The 20,197-nt window shown below is 44.0% G+C and overlaps 1 protein-coding gene across 1 annotated transcript; it reads left to right on the top strand.

The window, feature by feature from the left end:
- Positions 1 to 5,709: 5,709 nt before the first annotated feature.
- LOC146982231 (uncharacterized) lies at positions 5,710 to 7,676 on the top strand. The gene has a single exon (XM_085783273.1). It carries the CDS (start codon positions 5,713 to 5,715, stop codon positions 7,204 to 7,206), a length of 1,494 nt encoding a protein of 497 aa, XP_085639399.1. The 5' UTR covers positions 5,710 to 5,712; the 3' UTR covers positions 7,207 to 7,676.
- Positions 7,677 to 20,197: the final 12,521 nt, after the last annotated feature.

The raw sequence follows: 20,197 nt of genomic DNA, 5'->3' as shown, positions 1-20,197 counted from the left end.
TGCTATGACTATAGGGGTTATGGCAATGGGCCAGTTTGACTAAATGTTGAACTATCCCTTTAACGTGAAGGTGGGCGGTCAGCTCGATGGGAGGGCTGGGTGGCAGATTGGTCCATGGGAAGGAAGGGGAGGCCGGTCTAACAGCAGGGGAAGGGGAGGGAGGGGGGGGCGATGCAGGCGGCGGCTGGTGCAGAGAGATGGAGCTCCGGTGGATCTGTGGAAACACAGAGAGAGTGCGAGACACCAAGGCCAAACTACAAAGTACAACAGAAAATGACAGTTCAAAAATATACTGAGGAGAGGAGAGGAGAGGATGGGAGAGGAGTGGAGAGGAGAGGAGAGGAGAGGAGAGGAGGGGAGAGGGGAGGAGAGGAGAGGAGAGGAGAGGAGAGGAGGAGAAAGGAGAGGGCTCTGTGTAACCAGATGTGTCCCCAGCGGTCTAAGCCTATAGCAGCGTAGCTATAAAATGGTTCAGAGCTACCTGAACAAGCCCTAACTAAAAGCCCTGTCATAAAGGAAGGTCTTAAGTCTAGACTTAAATGTAGTTAGAGTGTCTGCCTCTTTGACCCATGGAGAGAGCTGGTTCCACAGTAAAGGAGCCCGGTAACTGAAGGCTCTACCTCCCAGTCTGTTTTTAGAGATACTGGGAGTCACTAACAGACCTGCGTTCTGGGAGTGGAGTGCTCTGGTAGGACAGTAAGGAATGATTAGTTCTTTCAGATAGGTTGGAGCTTTATCATTAAGAGCCTTATAAGTCAGCAGAAGGATTTTGAAGTCTATTCTAAATCCTACAGGAAGCCAGTGGAGAGAAGCTAAGGTGGGAGAGATGTGCTCTCTCTTCCTAACTCTTGTCAAAACCCTCGCTGCGGCATTCTGGACCAGCTGGAGACTCTTTAGAGAGTTTTTCGGACATCCTGACAGGAGAGAGTTGCAGTAGTCCAGCCTAGAGGTGATAAATGCATGTACTAGTTTCTCAGCATCACTCTGGGAGAGGATATTCCTAATCTTAGTGATACTGCGCAGATGGAAGAAGGCGGTCCTAGTCACGTGTTTTATGTGGAAGCTGAAGGAAAGGTCCTGGTCAAAAATGACTCCAAGGTTCCTCGCAGTTGTACTCGGGGTCAGGGTGATGCCATCTAGAGTAGCGATCTGATTAGAGAACGTGTCCCTGAGATGTTTAGGTCCAAACACAATGACCTCAGTTTTATCTGAATTCAGTAGCAAGAAGTTAGAGAACATCCAGGATCTAATGTCTTTCAGACAGTCTTGCAGATTGATGAGGCGGCTTCTGTCATCTGGCTCCATGGACAAGTAGAGTTGTGTATCATCCGCATAACAGTGAAAATTGATTGAATGCTTCTGGATGATGCCACCTAATGGGAGCATGTAAAGAATGAAGAGGATTGGCCCTAAGACTGAGCCCTGCGGTACACCACACGTAACTCTGCTATACTCTGAATGGTCGTTATTAACATTAACAAATTGAAACCTGTCAGATAAGTATGACTTAAACCATTTTAGGGCAGGTCCTTTAATCCCAATTTCATGATCTAGTCTCTGCAGCAGGATGCTGTGGTCGATGGTGTCGAATGCAGCACTGAGGTCCAAAAGTACAAGTACAGAGACGAGGCCTCTGTCTGAAGCTATAAGAAGATCATTAGAGACTTTGACAAGTGCTGTTTCAGTGCTATGGTGTTCTCTGAATCCAGATTGGAAAGCTTCAAAGAGCTCGTTGCTGTGCAGATGTTCATGTAGCTGCTCCAGGACGATCTTCTCAAGGATCTTAGAGATGTTAGGAAGGTTGGATATTGACCCCTTGCAGCTACGTCACAATTAGAACGTGACGCGAGAGGCGACGCCATGACGGACGGCAGAAAGTGCTCAGTGATAATGTACTGCTCCAAAGACTGTATGGATGCCGTCCAACAATGTGGCTCGATCACTTCACACTACAACCTCCCAGCATTATCACTTATTTTAAATAGAATATCTACTCATCCGTTGCAATATTCTGTTTGTTTTTTTGTTATTCGCCGTAGAATATCTCAGTTTTCTGTGCTTTTTCCACTGCTAAGGAGCTATAACGTCAATCAGTGCCACACTCCCCATACAGCAGCTGCTGCTGTCTTTGCTGCTGCTAACTAATGGACCTGGAAGTCCGACCCGTGGGTGTTGAAGACCTGTCTAATTAGTGATCTCTGATTAAAGCCGGCTGAAAAAAAAAACAAACAAAAAAAAAACAGGAAGCCATCTTCGTTGTAATCGCCGCGATCCGACGGCGGCAACGACGTAGTGACGGTGCTATGTTTAATACGAGCGTTAGCTGTTGTTAGCCACAGCATGTAGCTCAGCTAGTTAGCATAAACTGTGTTTACATCGACTATACACTGTATAAACTAACTTATAACGGCATCGATAACGTGTCTGTATATCTTCACACTGGTCCTGTTGCTCATGTAACCCCGCTGCCAGTGGCCAGCCCCCGGTTCTTAGCTCTAGCCCAGCAAGGAGTTTGTGCTTGGGACCAGTTTTAACCGGTTCTTAGCTCTAGACCAGCAAGGAGTTGGTGCTTCAGACCAGTTTTAAGGACCAATAACCGGTTCTTAAGCGGTGGAAAAGCAAAGAACCGGTGCTAGTCAGGCTCTGGCTCCGAACCAGCACTGGAACCAGCTCAGTGGAAAAGGAGGGGAAACCCTACAACCACGGTATGTCATAAAACTATAGATTAGATAGATAGATAGATTATACTTTATTTCATCCCCGAAGGGAAATTCGTTCATGACAGCAGCATTTGACAAAGGAAATAGAAACAAGACAAATAATAAAATACACAATTCATAAAAGAATACTTTAAGAAAAAGAAGACAAAGGGAGAAAGTGCTAAGGTGCTCTCTACTTGCTGGGCAAAGTAGCAGATTAAAACAAATGCTTGCTGGTAGACAACTATGGATAAAAAAACAATTTAAAGTGCACGGGAGATTTCAAAAAAGAAGTGCGACAGACATTACAAATTAAATAGAACTGTTAAAAAGTCTAACTGACATGGGGATAAAAGACCTGCGGAAACGTTCTGTTTTGCACTGAAGGTGTCTCAGCCTGTTGCTACGGGAGCTTTTTAGGCCGCTCACCGTCCCGTGTAGAGGGTGAGAGGGGTTGCCCATGATGGCAGTCAGTTTGTGCAGCATTCTCCTCTCACCCACCTGCTCAACAGTCTCCAGGGGGCTGGACAGGACAGAACTGGCTCTTTTAATCAGTTTGTTTATTTTTTTCCTGTCCCTTTCCGAGCCCCCCCCCTCCAACACACAACAGAATAAAAAACAACAGATGCCACCATGGTGTCATAGAAGGTCCTTAAAAGTGGTCTACATACGCCTTCTCAGGAGATGTAGCCGACTTTGTCCCTTTCTGAATGTGGCATCAGTGTTGTCGGCCCAGTGCAGTCTGTTGTTGAGGTGAACACCCAGGTATTTGTATGATGTTACAGTCTCAATGTCCATGCCTAGGATGTTCACCTGTGTTGTTGGAGGCGCCTTTCTCCGGAAGTCTATGATCATCTCCTGTGTTTTGCTGGCGTTCAAGTGAAGATGGTTTAGTTGACACCAATTAACAAAGTCCTTGATGACCTGCCGGTACTCCTGCTCGTTTCCCTCAGATATGCACCCAACAATGGCCGTATCATCAGAACATTTCTGTAGATGGCAGTTGTTCGTGTTGTGAGTGAAATCTGATGTGAACAGGGTGAACAGAAGGGGAGAAAGCACTGTCCCCTGTGGGATCCCAGTGCTGCAGATCAGGGTGTCAGACGCACAGTCTTGCAGCCTTACGTACTGTGGTCTATTGGTGAGGTAGTTAATGATCCAAGCCACCAGGTGACAGTCAACTCCCACCTCTTCCAACTTCCCCTGAGCAGTGCTGGTTGTATTGTGTTAAATGCTGATGAAAAGTCAAAAAACAACACTCTCACAAAATTCCCACTGCTCTCTAGGTGTGAGAGGGACCTGTGCAGGAGGTAGATTACAGCATCTTCAACTCCGATGCGTGGTTGGTATGCAAACTGAAGAGGGTCAAGCTTTGGACTCACCAGGGGTTGCAGATGGTTCAGCAAGATCCTCTCCATGGTCTTTATGAGGTGCGAGGTTAAAGCCACAGGTCTAAAGTGCTTGGGCTCCCTGGGATGGGCTATCTTGGGTACTGGAACCACACAAGATGTCTTCCATAGAGCAGGAACCCTCTCCAGCCTGAGGCTCAGGTTGAAGATGTGTGCCAACACTCCACACAGCTGGTCAGCGCAGTCTTTAAGCAGTCTTGGGCTGATGCTGTCAGGACCTGTGGCCTTCCTTACACAGATCCTTTTCAGTTGACCTCTCACCTGATCAGCTGTAAGAGTCAGGTTGAGGTGGGATGGTGGTGGAGAGGGTGGGGGATGAGAGGAGAGAGGGGAAACGCGCCCATTCAATTACATTGACGTTCACTGTTCTTTTGCCGTCCATCATGGCGTCCGCAGCTACGGCGAGTGGAACGTGACGTCACGTGCAAGGGGTCAATAGGCCGATAGTTGGCTAGGACATCTGGGTCAAGAGAAGGTTTTTTAAGTAAAGGCTTAATGACAGCCACCTTGAAGGCCTGTGGCACGTAGCCTGTGGCTAAGGAAAGATTGATTTGGTTAAAAAAGAAATGTTAACTAGAAAATTTCCTCTGGGGAAATTTTGAATGGGCCACGGGAGCTACTGCGGGTTGTGCCATCTCTGTCAACATGGGGATCAAACCCACGATCTTAAGGTCAAGACAGAGCTGATCAGACAGACACATGATCATCTTTCTATAAGCACTGATATGGAGGAGCTGTAACCACATTAGGTTAACTGTGTGTGTGTGTGTGTGTGTGTGTGTGTGTGTGTGTGTGTGTGACTATGAGCTGCATCCTGTGTCAGTCTGATTTAGCTGTGTCTGTGTTTATAAACATTTAAACGAGCGCCAGGTGGATTGTTTATGAAGTTAACGAGCTCTGGCCTGAGGATCAGAGGTTACCACGGCAACTTGAGGTGGTTACCACGGCGATAGGGCCCCGCAGGCTGAGGCAGACAGAAACGTGGAGAAAAAGAAAAAGTAGCTAATTTAAATGTTCAAAATGTGACACATGAAGAGGATTGTGGAGATTTTAATGACTTTATTATTACTTTCACGCTGTGTATATAACATGAAATCCATTAGCCATAAACATCTATTTCCTTTATCATTCCACCTGAGACACTAACTCTTAATTTTGTGGTGTCAGTTCCTCTTAAACCTTTTGTCCTGAAGATGCTGCTACACAATAAATAATTTAAGTCATAAATAAGTCAAATCTGAGCTCTAATTGGAGTGACTGTCCATTTCACTGGTTTAATTTTGCTTTGATGAATGTATAATGAATATATACCTCACCCAATAAACACTTCTGAGCTTACTGAATTTGATGAACCCTGATTGTGATAATTGTTAAAAAAAAACTTCATTATTTTTCATTCTCAAACTAAAAAATAATTCTACATTTTTTAAGTGTTCTATGTGAGCTAAGAAATGGATATTGATATAAAGTTTGTCGATACAATCTTCATGATTGGACTATGATGATTGTAATATCTAAAATGCATGTGAAACAGTGTGAAACCAGTGGTTTGAGCTCTTCTCTGCATGACATCCTGTTTCTCTTTGTTTCCAACAGTTTGTAACATGGCCTTACAAGTTGCTCTGACAGCTGCGGCTGAGATCCAGGAAGACATCCAGATGGTGATGAAGCCCAATGCAAACTGGGAGGTGTTTCTAACTCCTGCTCCTCTCTCCATCGCCCTTATGGGAGAGCTGGTCTTCATCTCAGCATCTCAGCATGACTTCTCCATCAACAAGAACCCCCCAGTAGGAGGCTTCCAGTACATAAAGTACCCAGAGTCCTTCAGTGCCTGTCTTATGCAGGTCTGTAACACTGGCTGGGATGCATTCAATGAGGCTCACAAGAACATGGATCAGATCCGTCTTCACACATCCACAGTTCCTAAATACATGAAGGCAGCTGTCAAAACTCTCTTCAATGGCAGTGACAAAGTTGTTGAAAAACTTCTGCCACTTCAACTGAATCATATTGGCTCCATTGCAGATAACTGCGTGACACTAGCTCAGAGTGTTGAGGACAAGTTTATGGAGGTCATTAAGTTAATACATGAGCTGCTGGAGGTCTCTGTCAATGCTAAAAAGGTGCACGGAGATGAGCTAAAGAGGGTTCAGATGGAACTGGAGGAATCCAAATTGAGGGAGAAAGAAGCTGAAAAGAAGAAAGAACTGTCGAACAAAAAGATGAAGGACACGTCAGAGGTAGTGGAAAAAGCACAAAAAGATGCTGACGAAGCCATTAAGTCACTTCCCTCTGGGTGGAAGATGGTTGGTATGGATGCTGTTGAAGGAGTCGTATCACTTTTTACAGGAAAGATTTTCAAGTCAGGATACAGGTCTGCCAGTGACAGAGATAGTGAGAACGCCCGTTTGCGCATTGAACAACGCCGTGAACAACTCAATTATGCACGAAAGGCGTATGAGGAGAGCATGGAAGACATGAAGAACAGTGAGAAGGAGCTGACTGATATTCTGGTTAAAATGAGCAAGTGCAACCTCGAAAAGATCGACTTTGAAACCACCATCAAAATGCTGAGAGAAGGTCTTCTTGCCATGACCCAAGTCAAACTACAGTGGGAGAAGATGGTGCAGTTCTTCCAGATGATCTCCAACACTGTCAAAATAAGCCTCAATGAGAACCTACAGGGCTTTGTTGAGACAACTTCTGTTACCGTGGATCTCTCCTATGAAGATAAGCTCTTCTTAAAAGACGAACTGTTCCAACAGGCCTGTCAGGCCTCCAGCATTGCCGGTCTGGTCCACATGCTCTCAGGGACCTACACTGAAGTGTCCAACAAGTACCTGATGGACAGTATGAGTAACCTGGGCGAGCTCATGGCCATAAATAAAGATGACGAAGAGCTCCAAGCCAAACGTGAGAAGATGTACAAGTCATGTGAGAAAGCTCAGCAGGGAATTCGGGAGCTGGTCGAGAAGAACAAGAAAGAATATGGTGAGCAGACCGAGGCCAGGATGCTGAAGATAGAGGGAGGACTGAAGGCCGTTCTGCCAGCTGATCAACCAGAGGAGACTGACCGGATCAGAGAAATCACTGAGTAAGAGTTTGATGGATAAGAAGATAGATTACTGCCGGTCTAATGCAAGCCATCATCTTCAAATCAGATGAAAACATGTCAGAACATGTGTTTCTAGATCATCATGATACAGAGAGAAGCCTCTCATGCTTTTAGCTAATGTAGTAATCACTTGTTAGTTTCCAATAGTCAGATGTAACTGGTGTTTGATCAAGTTTAAATAGTGATACTTTGTTTTTTCTTCTTTGTTCTTCCCATGTACTAATACAAAGTACCATAGTTAGAGTGCACACATAGATACATATTAATGGGTGGGCACATGAGCATAGCTTTTAAACAGCATTTTATCTCTTACATGAGTTATTGATTTGAGAAAATTAAGAAAACATAATCAATGTGTTATATGATGTCGTTGTCAATGATTGTTCAGTGTCTATTGATTTAAGATCAGAGATGCAACATGATCAGGTTTTTATCAAACTGAAAATAAAGTGAACTAATAAGATGACTCATCTATAATTGTCTGGCTTTCCTTCCATTTCCTGAACCGCCTTCCACTCAACTTCACAATGAAGTAATGATCCATTATGAGCCAAAGATTTTATAAACAGCTGATGGTATATTGATTATCATTTTATCATGCCATTATTTATAATGAGTAGGGCTGTCAGTTTAACGTGTTAATTAGATTAATTAATTACACAGCAAATTAGCGCGTTAGAAAAATTAACGCAATTAATTCTGAGTGGCAATTCAATGCGCGAGCACTTTAAATTTGGCCCATTGAATGACCCTGGCTACTTGGCAGTAGCACCTCACGGTAGCATAGCACCGAGGAACTTGTCCGGACGTGTTGGTCACTTCCCACCTGCGTCGCTGGTCAAAGCAGAGTGACAACAGACTGACCAACATGGACGCGACTCACAGCCCGGACGTACTGCCCGCGGGAGCAGCGCTCGTCCTCACAGGCGCTTGGCTGCTGCACAGGGCAACACAGTCTCACCCCTTTGCGTCAAACGGTTGACGCTTGGTCAAGGCCCCTTACGTCAATATACTGACGTGGAGGGGGTACCCTCGAGGTCGTTTCTCGACGAATAGGGCCACTCATAGACTTGAATGCAAATCCCTCATCGTCGGATTTTGACGAAGGGGGCGGGACCGTTTCTCCCTCACTCGGGGTGCGTCAACAGCCTGACGAACGGTCACTGTCCCTCCTCGTCACATACCTGACTCATTAGGTGCCCGTTTTTCGTCAGGTTTTGACGCGCTCGGCTTTCAGTTGATTCCAATGCAGTCCCCTTCGCGGTGATATGTGACGCTCAGAGCAAGTGATCCAGCCGACCCGGCTGCGGCACTGACGGACGCTGTGAGCAGAGAATAACTTTTTTTTTTTTTTTTTTTTTAACTTTTCCTTAAAGCTTTATTGAACCTGATGCTGCTGTGTCTGACGTAGCTTTCGGCAAGGACGTCCTTTCGGTTATTTATTTATTTATTTAGTGATCATGGTGTTTGGTGCAGAATAATCAATAAATAAATAAATAAATAAATGACGTCCTTGTCGGAAGCTGCGTCAGACCAGGAGGGGGGGGGTTGTGGATTCTACAGGTGAAGACCACTTCCGCGTTCAAAAAGCTGCTCTGTTTAATCAATATTCTGAAGAAAGATCTGATTATTAGCTACAACGCTGTAACCATCCAAGGAAGACTGTGTAACAATATTATGTGCTTCTGCTGAGTCCAAAAGCCCTTTGTAATATCAACTTTATTTTAAGAAAACACGCTTTGTTTCCAATGTCATATCACGGAGAAGCACTACATTACCCATAATCCTCATATTTATCAGCGACGTGTCTGATTGGTTGAGCTTGCTGTTACCAGCAAATGAAAAAATAAAACAAATTGAGCTTATATTATTTTCTTAGTAACTAAAAGGTCTTAACATCTTTTTTGTTTTCAACATTGAATAAAAAAAGGGTGCTATATTGTTAAAATTCAACAATAAAGTGCATAAAAGTTGGCTTGACTTGGCCAGACTCAGAGTCTGTCAGACTTAAAGCCTGAGAGACCCCCTTAGTCAGAAAAGCCGAAATAGACAAAACACATTTCCAAAAGTCGTACAGTTCTGATTTCGTAATATATGGTTCGGGGGCCCAAGACGAACGCGTAGATGTGTGTTTGGTCCTGATCGAGCCATTACTTTTCGAGAGGCGGGGCTTCAAACAGTCGCATTCCTCTGTATCCTTGAGGCCGCCGTTTCCATAGAAACCGACCAAATCACTTGAAACTTGGCCTGTGGACTCATGGTGAGGCCCTTATCCATCACCCCGAGACCCAACTCTGTGGGAGCATGGGAAAGCCAAGTGGCCCCCCGGGCCCCCCTGGGGCCCCTAGAGCAACGGGACCAAAATATTCTGATAGAGGACTCTCTGATATACAACCTATTAATATTTCATGATGATAACTTAAAGCGTGTATGTTTTGTTGAGAAAAAGCAGGAATGGCTGGATTCACTTTGATGTTTGACCCCTGTGACCTTTGACACTTACCAATTGGCTTTATGCACAGCTCCACTACTTCCTGATCGTACACCAGCTCCTTTAGCTAAAAATTCAGCCTGATAGGCCAAAGCACCTGGAAGCTATTAAAGAATTGCATTTCTCCTTTAATAAGAGGTCAGAGAAAGCAGCATTGCTTTTTGGCTATTTGTGACCCTTCTGAATGTCACAGAGCTCTGAATCTTTTGCACACACAATCTACTAGACATTCTGGACAACCTATCAAAATCTCAGCTTCCCGCATCAAAGTCTTGGTGTTTTATTCAAGGAAACGGGGTCAAGAAGGTCACAAATCAGTGACCTTTGACACTTGTGAAGGTCGCACGGGTTTGAAATTGCACATGGTGGATGGCCTTAGGCCCCGGACAAATACATGAAACTTTCAGCCTTATAACCCCAAGGATGTAGACGTTATTAGACAAAAGGCTTCTAAATCTAGGCTTTGAAGGCCGAGAAACGAGCCTGGACGGTCAGCTGTGACCCTTCTGGACGTCCGACAGGTCTGAAATTCTACAGAAACTTTGTCCCTAGTGCTCTGAACAAAATCAAATCAAAATCTCAGCTTCCCGCATCAAAGTCTTAGTGATTTATTCAAGGAAACAGGGTCAAAAAGGTTAAATTTAACACTAATCAGTGACCTCTGACCCTTGAATTCGTAATAATGTTTTTCAGATAAAAAATAAAATGTCACTCATTGAATTAAAAATTACAATAAATATGATGTGATGTGGACCAGAAAGATGCTGGTGAAAATTATGAAAAAAAAGAAAAAAGAAAGAAGTCAAGCCAACTTTTATGCACTTTATTGTTGAATTTTAACAATATAGCACCCTTTTTTTATTCAATGTTGAAAACAAAAAAGATGTTAAGACCTTTTAGTTACTAAGAAAATAATATAAGCTCAATTTGTTTTATTTTTTCATTTGCTGGTAACAGCAAGCTCAACCAATCAGACACGTCGCTGATAAATATGAGGATTATGGGTAATGTAGTGCTTCTCCGTGATATGACATTGGAAACAAAGCGTGTTTTCTTAAAATAAAGTTGATATTACAAAGGGCTTTTGGACTCAGCAGAAGCACATAATATTGTTACACAGTCTTCCTTGGATGGTTACAGCGTTATGGCTAATAATCAGATCTTTCTTCAGAATATTGATTAAACAGAGCAGCTTTTTGAACGCGGAAGTGGTCTTCACCTGTAGAATCCACAACCCCCCCCCCTCCTGGTCTGACGCAGCTTCCGACAAGGACGTAATTTATTTATTTATTTATTGATTGATTATTCTGCACCAAACACCATGATCACTAAATAAATAAATAAATAACCGAAAGGACGTCCTTGCCGAAAGCTACGTCAGACACAGCAGCATCAGGTTCAATAAAGATTTAAGGAAAAGTTTAAAAAAAAAAAAAAAAAAAAAGTTATTCTCTGCTCACAGCGTCCGTCAGTGCCGGAGCCGGGTCGGCTGGATCACTTGCTCTGAGCGTCACATATCGCCGCGAAGGGAACTGCATTGGAATCAACTGAAAGCCGAGCGCGTCAAAACCTGACGAAAAACGGGCACCTAATGAGTCAGGCATGTGACGAGGAGGGACAGTGACCGTTCGTCAGGCTGTTGACGCACCCCGAGTGAGGGAGAAACGGCCCCGCCCCCCTTCGTCAAAATCCGACGATGAGGGATTTGCATTCAAGTCTATGAGTGGCCCTATTCGTCGAGAAACGACCTCGAGGGTACCCCCTCCACGTCAGTATATTGACGTAAGGGGCCTTGACCAAGCGTCAACCGTTTGACGCAAAGGGGTGAGACTGTGTTGCACAGGGAGCTGCTTCTCCTGCTCTCTCCCCGCCGGTCAAACATCGACTCCACTCGCATCTCTACCCGTCTGTACTCGGTTTTCCACACACACAGGTCTGTTTCTAGCTCTGTATGAATGGATGTGTGTGTCTCGCGTGCAGACGCAACTGACAAATAGACGGACAAGCAACAACTTAATTAATCATCATTTAATTATTTTATTTTGAAAATTAACCGGATTCTCTCGTCTTTTCTGAGCCCGACTTCCTGTCTGGTACGGTCTGGTCTATCCAGCTCGACAACAGCGCTCGCGGCTCGTGTGAAAAATAGAACAGACGGCGAACTGCAGCGCTGCAGCGGCGCCCCGCAACCCGAGATGTGCAGCCAGAGAGGGACGAAGCGCTGCGAAGCGGAGCGGCCGCGTCCCTCCAGTTCACACCAGACGCTGATTTCTCTGCGGCGGTCGCGAGCGCCTCTGCTCCTCAGCTGTTGTTTACTCACATAGAGCTGTTTTTTTTACATCATGGATAAGTAAATAACCTAATATAATTATAATGCCGTGTGCTGTGGGTCAAACAACTCCCTCCACTTCGTCTCTGCCACTTCGTCACTCGTCTCTGCCTCTCTCTCTCGCTCTTTCCCTGTTTGTTTGTGTGTTTTGTGTGTGTGATCTGAAACTGCCTCCGCTCCAGGGCGCTGCGCTTCGGTTCCTCACCTGACCTCACCAAACTGATTAATCCAGGTGTGTCTGACCATTGTGACTACTCAGACACACCTGGATTAATCAGTGTGTCCAATAATGTAAGACAGGAAATGAAGGACCTGCCTCAAATTCAGGAAGTGCTGGAACTGTGCATAAAGCCCTTAATTTTCATTTATGAAACGCACTTCACCAATAAAAATGTGGATTTCAAATCTTCTCTTCTAGGTGTATTCAATTGATTAGTCATGCAATACAATTTTGTAATGTCCTAGAATTTGAATTCTTTATTTGGGTAACTTTAGCAGATATAGGATTAAAATGTGATTAATTAGATTAATTAATTACAAATTCTGTAATTAATTAGATTAATTCTTTTAATCGCCTGACAGCCCTAATAATGAGCCAAACGTCTACTGTATTTAACAAATGTTTCCTCCCCATCGTCTCTATTCTGAGCAGACATCCTGCTGTTGTGAAACTGAAGAGTTTGATGGTTTTAAATAAGCTACACACACACACGGAAAGTCTTTAAGAAAGAAACCTTCTTGTAGTAGATAATCAAACCCATCAGAGGTTTATTAGAATCTGCATTTGTTTACAAAACAACCAAATAGGAGTTCACAGAGTACTGACACACACACACACACACACACACACACACACACACAATGGTCTTGGTGATCAATGTCGGTGTAATAACTGTACGCAGCTTATTGTGACAAACATACCAGACACTCTCACACACACACACACACACACACACACACACACACCCCAGTGTGTGTCAGGGCTGCATGCGGACGGCCCCGTCCAGTCTGATGACCTCTCTGTTGATCATGGGGTTCTCAGCCAGTGATGTCACCAGGTGGGCAAACTCCGCGGGGTCTCCCAGGCGGGAGGGGAAGGGCACCTGTCGGCCAAGAAAGGAGCGCACCTCCTCTGGAAGGCCGGCCAGCAGCGGAGTGGAGAACACACCAGGAGGAGGAAGATGGACAATATTTATCTAGATCAGGGGTCTTCAACGTTTTCCAGGCCAAGGACCCCCAAACTGATGGAGAGATGGAGCGGGGACCCCCTACTTATATACAGTATATTGTATAAAATTGTGTTTTATATTTAACTGGTCCTGTAGTGCCATACAGGGCCGTTGTATAGGGGAGAAAGGTGATGATAACTCTAGGGGCCCAGCGCCCAGTAGGGCCCCACAAAAAACCCCAGTAGTCTAATCTTTGTATGACTGATTTATTCTGCATAAGACCCTGACTAATACTCATAGTAATGCTGCATTAGCATCAAAACAAAGTAGGCTAAATAAGAAATGATAATAGATACGTAAAAGTGGAAAAGTCAGGGGGCAGGGGCCCACTTTAGTATACTTTCAGGGGGCCCAGGATTCCTAGCAACGGCCCTGGTGCCATGTGCCAAAAGCACCATATTATGAACTATAAATCACGCTTTTTTTTAGGAGTTTGGCTGGTCATGGGACTCTTTATATTTCGAAGGGTCTTACATTAAAAATATATGCCATGCCATCTATGATCACAACAGGTCACAACTACGCTCGTGGTAACTGAACGCTGCTGCTGCACCAATGAAAGAATTACTCAACCATAAAAAGACAGAGAAAACAAAGCAGTGTTTCCCCTACTTTGTTTTTTTCTCTGGCTTTTTATGCATTTATTTTGAAAGGGCAGCTGGAGAGAGACGGGGGCGCGGAGAGAAAGTGAGAGGGGGGATTGACACGCAGCGATGGGACAGTCGGAGGGTCGCTGCAGCGGCCGTGCTCTACCAACACATATGACGCTCGCGACTCACCTCCAATCGTCAGCACCGCGGTCACCGGAGCTGATTCTGAGAACATTTACACCGGAGCGCCGTGTCATGTCTCGGTTCCACGGAGCGTTTCAGTGACGCTGCTTCATTGTTGCTGCGCTATGAGCAGACGTGGCGGCGCGCGTTAATGTCACCGTCGTGTGAGTGTGTGCTGTGAATTAACGAGTGTGTATGGAGAATGAAAACTAAAGTCCCATCGTTGTGTTGTGTAGCTGATGGTTCAGGGACCGAGTGTCACAGCACCAGTGGTGTGTGTGTGCGTGCGGGCGCCCGCCATCGGGCTGATTTTAGAGGGGGGTGGGGGGGGAGTGAGCAAGAGAGAGTGAGCGAGAGAGAGTGAGAGAGACGGTGCGCCGTGTTTGTAGATACAATACAAAGTCTCGCCTGACACCTATATTATAAGAAAATAAAGGACTTTTATGTAAAAATCAGATGTTCAGCAGCAGGGAACACCCCTATATTCACAATGGATCTTTTTTTCATAACTTTCATATCTTTTTTCATATTTTTTTCCCCTCAACCAAAACTTTCGCGACCCCCCTGCAGTACCTCCGCGGACCCCCTAGGGGTCGCGGACCCCCTGTTGAAGACCTCTGATCTAGATGACAACAACACCTCACAAACTTAAAGGGATATTCCTCTCTAAGTTTAGCCGATGTGGTTCTCAAACCTTTTTTACATCAAGAACCCGAAATTGACACAATTTAGACCACGGACCCCCATTGGATAAAGATTTGAAGCAAACACCAGAAATACACAAACATTTGTTCTGAGACTGAAGAAGTCATACATGCATTGTCAACTTCTTCTTTGAACATATCCACTCATAGTTTTCCTGGAATAAACAACATCATATATTTGCTCTTTGATTTATTTTCTGATTTTATAAATCATAGTTTCATAGTATTTTTGAATTCCTCACACTGTGTTTTTACTTGTTCTTTAGATTCAGATTCAGAATACCTCATGAGTCCCAAAAGGGCAATTCATTTCTACAGTCAGACCATTCATAACAATAGAAGATGTAATAAAGACAACCAAGATAAATACAGCGACTGTCATCCACAAAGGGTTAAATGTCACCTCAATTTGAATTCATACTGTACTTATACTGTACTATCTTCAAAAATAAATTTACTCCATCTTGACTTGAATAATCATTTGTATTTCTACTTATTAAAGATGATGTTTATGTTTTCCAATACTCATTTACTATTTGATTTAAAGCCCACTATGTAGTTTAAAACAATGTTTCTAAACTAATAGAAGAATAGTTAATAGGATGAATGGTGTCTGGAACTGCACTATGTAACTTCCCTGTGCGGGTAGGAACACTGTGCTGAGCTCCAGCCCAGTCTCTCTGCTTCTCTCACCCACACACCATGGCTAAAAGAAAAGGCTAAAATGGACTCAATAAAAGCATTACAAAACAGGATCATCATGGTTTTGTCTACATAAAAAAGGACAATTTTCTTAAACAGTGCAAACGCTGTTGTCCTTTTTTACACAGCTTCACAATTTTCTTGAAAGTTCAGTTTAAAATCAAGAATAGTCTCAAGGTATTTGTAGGATTCCCCACATTGACTGGCCTTTTATGGTTGTGTGGGTTTGTTTGAAGTCAATAAACAAATTGTTTGTTTTGGATATGTTAAGTTGAAGATGTGACTCTTCTCACCACTGCACAAGGTCATCAACTATATATAGGGCCATGGTCTCTTTCATTTTTCTGGAGCAGACTCACAACAACAGAATCATCTGCATACTTAATAATTGTTCTATTTTGATATTTGCTCCGGCACATGTTTGTGTAAAGGATGAACAGGGAGCCTGTGGAGCTGAAGCTGACCAGACAGGACTTCATTCACCCTTACTCTCTGTGAGACAAACTGTTTGTAAAAACGGGCTATACAAATAAAATTTGTGGTGGCCCTGAAGTGCAAAACACAACGGCAAATCAGACAACAACGGCAAAAGAGAAAACACAACGGCAAAAGAGAAAACACAACACAAACAGATCAACACAACGGCAAAAGAGAAAACACAACACAAAAAGAGAAAACACAACGGCAAAAGAGAAAACACAACACAAAAAGAGAAAACACAACGGCAAAAGAGAAAACACAACACAAAAAGAGAAAACACAACACAGAAAGAGAAAACACAACGACATTAACCAAACCGGAAAAGGTAGGTACCCTCGGGCTGGTTTAGGCAAAGACGGTTGGTTTAGGCGTGTGAAGGGAGTGGTTAGGGTTAGGGTAAGATGCAGGGATAGGCTTAGCCTTGCAGAGGCAGCCAATCAGAGGCAGAGTAAGGCGGGTCTTGGCGTGGCCATAGTAGGAAAAAAAGTATCGCAAGCGGGACTAGCACAGAGGCCGCTATGTGTTGCCCAAAATGTTTTGCTTTTGTGTTTTCTGATTTGCCGTTGTGTTTTCTGTTTTGTTGTTGTGTTTTCTGATTTGCCGTTGTGTTTTCTGTTTTGTTGTTGTGTTTTCTGATTTGCCGTTGTGTTTTCTCTTTTTGTGTTGTGTTTTCTCTTTTGCCGTTGTGTTTTCTCTTTTTGTGTTGTGTTTTCTCTTTTGCCGTTGTGTTTTCTCTTTTTGTGTAGTGTTTTCTCTTTTTGTGTTGTGTTTTCTCTTTTGCCGTTGTGTTTTCTCTTTTTGTGTTGTGTTTTCTCTTTTGCCGTTGTGTTTTCTCTTTTTGTGTTGTGTTTTCTCTTTTTGCGTTGTGTTTTCTCTTTTGCCGTTGTGTTTTCTCTTTTTGTGTTGTGTTTTCTCTTTTTGCGTTGTGTTTTCTCTTTTTGTGTTGTGTTTTCTCTTTTGCCGTTGTGTTTTCTCTTTTTGTGTTGTGTTTTCTCTTTTGCCGTTGTGTTTTCTCTTTTTGTGTAGTGTTTTCTCTTTTGCCGTTGTGTTTTCTCTTTTTGTGTTGTGTTTTCTCTTTTTGTGTTGTGTTTTCTCTTTTGCCGTTGTGTTTTCTCTTTTTGTGTAGTGTTTTCTCTTTTGCCGTTGTGTTTTCTCTTTTTGTGTTGTGTTTTCTCTTTTTGTGTTGTGTTTTCTCTTTTTGTGTTGTGTTTTCTCTTTTGCCGTTGTGTTTTCTCTTTTTGTGTTGTGTTTTCTCTTTTGCCGTTGTTGTCTGATTTGCTGTTGTGTTTTGCACTTCAGGGCCACCGTAAAATTTGCCTTGCCTTGGCTAGATGGTGTTGGAAAGTTTCAGAGTGAAAGTGTCTTCATTTACTAAATAAAACCTATTGTCAGATAACTGTGTGTTTTCATTACACAACTTCATGTAATGTATAATATCTAGACACAGTTAACAGGCTACACATGTTCCGGAAATTATAGCATATTAAACAGGTTTATTACTGATGTCTCCTTCACACAGGTTATTCAGATATAAACTTTATTTAAAAGTTCATTTAGTCACAGCTTGTTCAGTGTCAGGCATCATTTTATTCTGAAAATCCAGGCAGGTGAGACAGGTGAGCTGCATCCTGTTAGTGAACATCAACCTGACACCTGCTCATGTTCACCATCAGGAGCTCAGAGGAGACGTGGCTTCAACACAACAGTCCAGTCACTAACAGAGTTTGATCTGTTCATTACATCATTATCACCAGAACATCTGGACCTGAGCTCAGTCTGCTGCTGCTGAGCTGCTTTACGATGTTTAACCTTCCTCTTTTTGTATCTAACACACACACATGGAAGATGAGGAGCGTCTCTGAGTTGACCTTTGACCTCATCACTCTTCACATTCATCCAACCAGCAGAGACCAGCTTGGTTCTTGTGTCCTGTGCTCCTCAGGTTTGACCAGCAGGGGGCAGTCAGAGGACAGAGACTCTCTCTTCGACTCTGTAGCTCAGATCTCTGTAACTCTGCTGTTCAACTGTCCATGTGTCACCTCGGTCAACGTTCACCTGGAGGTTTCAATCTGCTGCTCTTCACCTGAGAGAGGAGGATGTTTTTATGATGCCATGTAAAATTGCCTTGTTTATTGTTAATTATTCAGATCCCCATTAGCTGCAGCAAAGCCACAGCTATTCTTCTTCTGTTCGTCTAACAGTATCACATATACAGTTGAAAACACAAAACATAAACATTATAAAAATAAAAAAAAAACAAAAAAAAAACAAGTGAACTCTCTGTGTTGTGCTACTGAAGCTGTTGCCATGGTGACTGTTAAACACAATGATAAAAAGATGAAGAGGAAACGGGTGTGGTCTGGTCTATTGTACAGTATTCAGCCTTGAACTGTTTATAAGGTCAGAGGGTTATTAGGGTCATTTCCTTTGGACAGATACTGATGGTATGTTCACTCTTTTACAGTCAATAGAAAGTGAAAATAAAAGAGTTCAGGGAGTTCACATGCAGGCTGTACCACACTAGCCTCCTCCTCTCCTCTCCTCTCCTCTCCTCTCTCCTCCTCTCCTCCCCTCTCCTCCTCTCCTCTCCTCTCCTCTCCTCTCCTCTCCTCTCCTCTCCTCCTCCTCCTCTCCTCTCCTCCTCCTCCTCTCCTCCCCTCTCCTCCTCCTCCTCTCCTCTCCTCTCCTCCTCTCCTCTCCTCTCCTCTCTCCTCCTCTCCTCTCCTCTCTCCTCCTCTCCTCCCCTCTCCTCCTCCTCCTCTCCTCCTCTCCTCTCCTCTCCTCTCCTCTCCTCTCCTCTCCTCTCCTCTCCTCTCCTCTCCTCTCTCCTCTCCTCCTCTACTCTCTCCTCTCCTCCTCTCTCCTCTCCTCTACTCTCTCCTCCTCTCCTCAACTCTACTCTCTCCTCTCCTCTCCTCCTCTCTCCTCTTCTCTCTCCTCCTCCTCTCTCCTCTACTCTACTCTCTCCTCTCCTCTCCTCTCCTCTCCTCCTCTCTCCTCTCCTCTACTCTCTCCTCTCCTCCTCTACTCTCTCCTCCTCTCTCCTCTCCTCTACTCTCTCCTCTCCTCCTCTACTCTCTCCTCCTCTCTCCTCTCCTTCAGCTTCAGCTGGAGCAGGAGTGGGTTGTGCTCGAGCTGAATGGAGCGTCTTTGAGGCTGAAGCCAAAGGACCCAACGTTGCGGCAGGAGCTGAAGCCTGTATTCATGGGTTGCAGTGACGTCACGCCGAAGGGACCGCCGCCATATTTGTGTCCGATTTGACCATTTGACAGGTCTCCTCATATAACAGCAGGCAAACCGCAGGATGGAAATGACAGTTTCTTGACAAAATGACAGGGTTTCATACATCCTGTCTGGGTTTATATCTCTATAACAACAGACAAACTCTATATTATCCCACTTATTACACAGTTTATGAATTAATTAATTAGAGACGTAATGTTGATCAAAGTCCTTAGTCCGGTCACTTCTCCACTGTTTGCTCCTCACCCTCCTCCTGTCGACTCGTCTGTAGTTGTTTTCAACGAGCTTTTAATAATCACTCAGTAGATTGATGAATTATCATGTAAATGTTACGTTGTGCGCATTTATGTCGTCCTGTCTGTCATAAGAGATGACGGTTACGGGACACGTTTGTGTCACGGACTCACGGTGGCACAGACACAGCTGGTCACAGCTGTGACACTGCGCTGGCCCGTCCGCTCTGTCCGCTCTGATCGCAGGTTTGGTTTCCAGCAGCGGTGAGGGAGGCAGAGAGCCTCCACTCTTAGTCCATGAGCCAGACCACCAATCGCAATCGAAAGGGTGGGCAAATTCTTGTTGCTATTTTATTATTGCTATATATGTCCAGATTATTAATTGGTATGATAACCTTTGCAGAAGAGTAGCTTAACAATATTTATCATGCATTCACTATTTTGACCATAAAAACACTATACATCAATAGTGGCCCTTCTCCGATGTTGCACATTTCATAATTTGTGTGCCACTACTGATGATTTAGAGCACCTTTGCAGTTGAAGAAAGGCCCTGCAGATAATATTTGTTTGCACCACTGGGTGCATGAGTGAATGAGGGGGAAAATCGGCTTTATGGCTGTTAGCAGGAAGTAGCAGAGGACTTTTGTGAAATCACATTATACAGGTAACATTTTTAATGGTTATACACATCCAAGGTTAAGAAGGCTAAGGTGTAGTGAATAAAGATTACATTAACATTATAGCATATTACATCCATAGGTTTAGGGTTATTTAGGGGGAACTTGGG

This window comes from Trachurus japonicus, chromosome 8 (genome assembly GCF_045865225.1).
Source record: "Trachurus japonicus isolate A0001 chromosome 8, Traja_1.0".
NCBI classification, from domain to species: domain Eukaryota; kingdom Metazoa; phylum Chordata; class Actinopteri; order Carangiformes; family Carangidae; genus Trachurus; species Trachurus japonicus.
Note: the sequence above shows the minus strand (reverse complement) of the source record. Positions and strands in the feature narration are given on the sequence as shown.

Coding starts and splice junctions, on each gene's coding strand:
- LOC146982231 (XM_085783273.1), top strand. CDS start 5,713: ATGGCCTTACAAGTTGCTCTGACAGCTGCGGCTGAGATCCAGGAAGAC.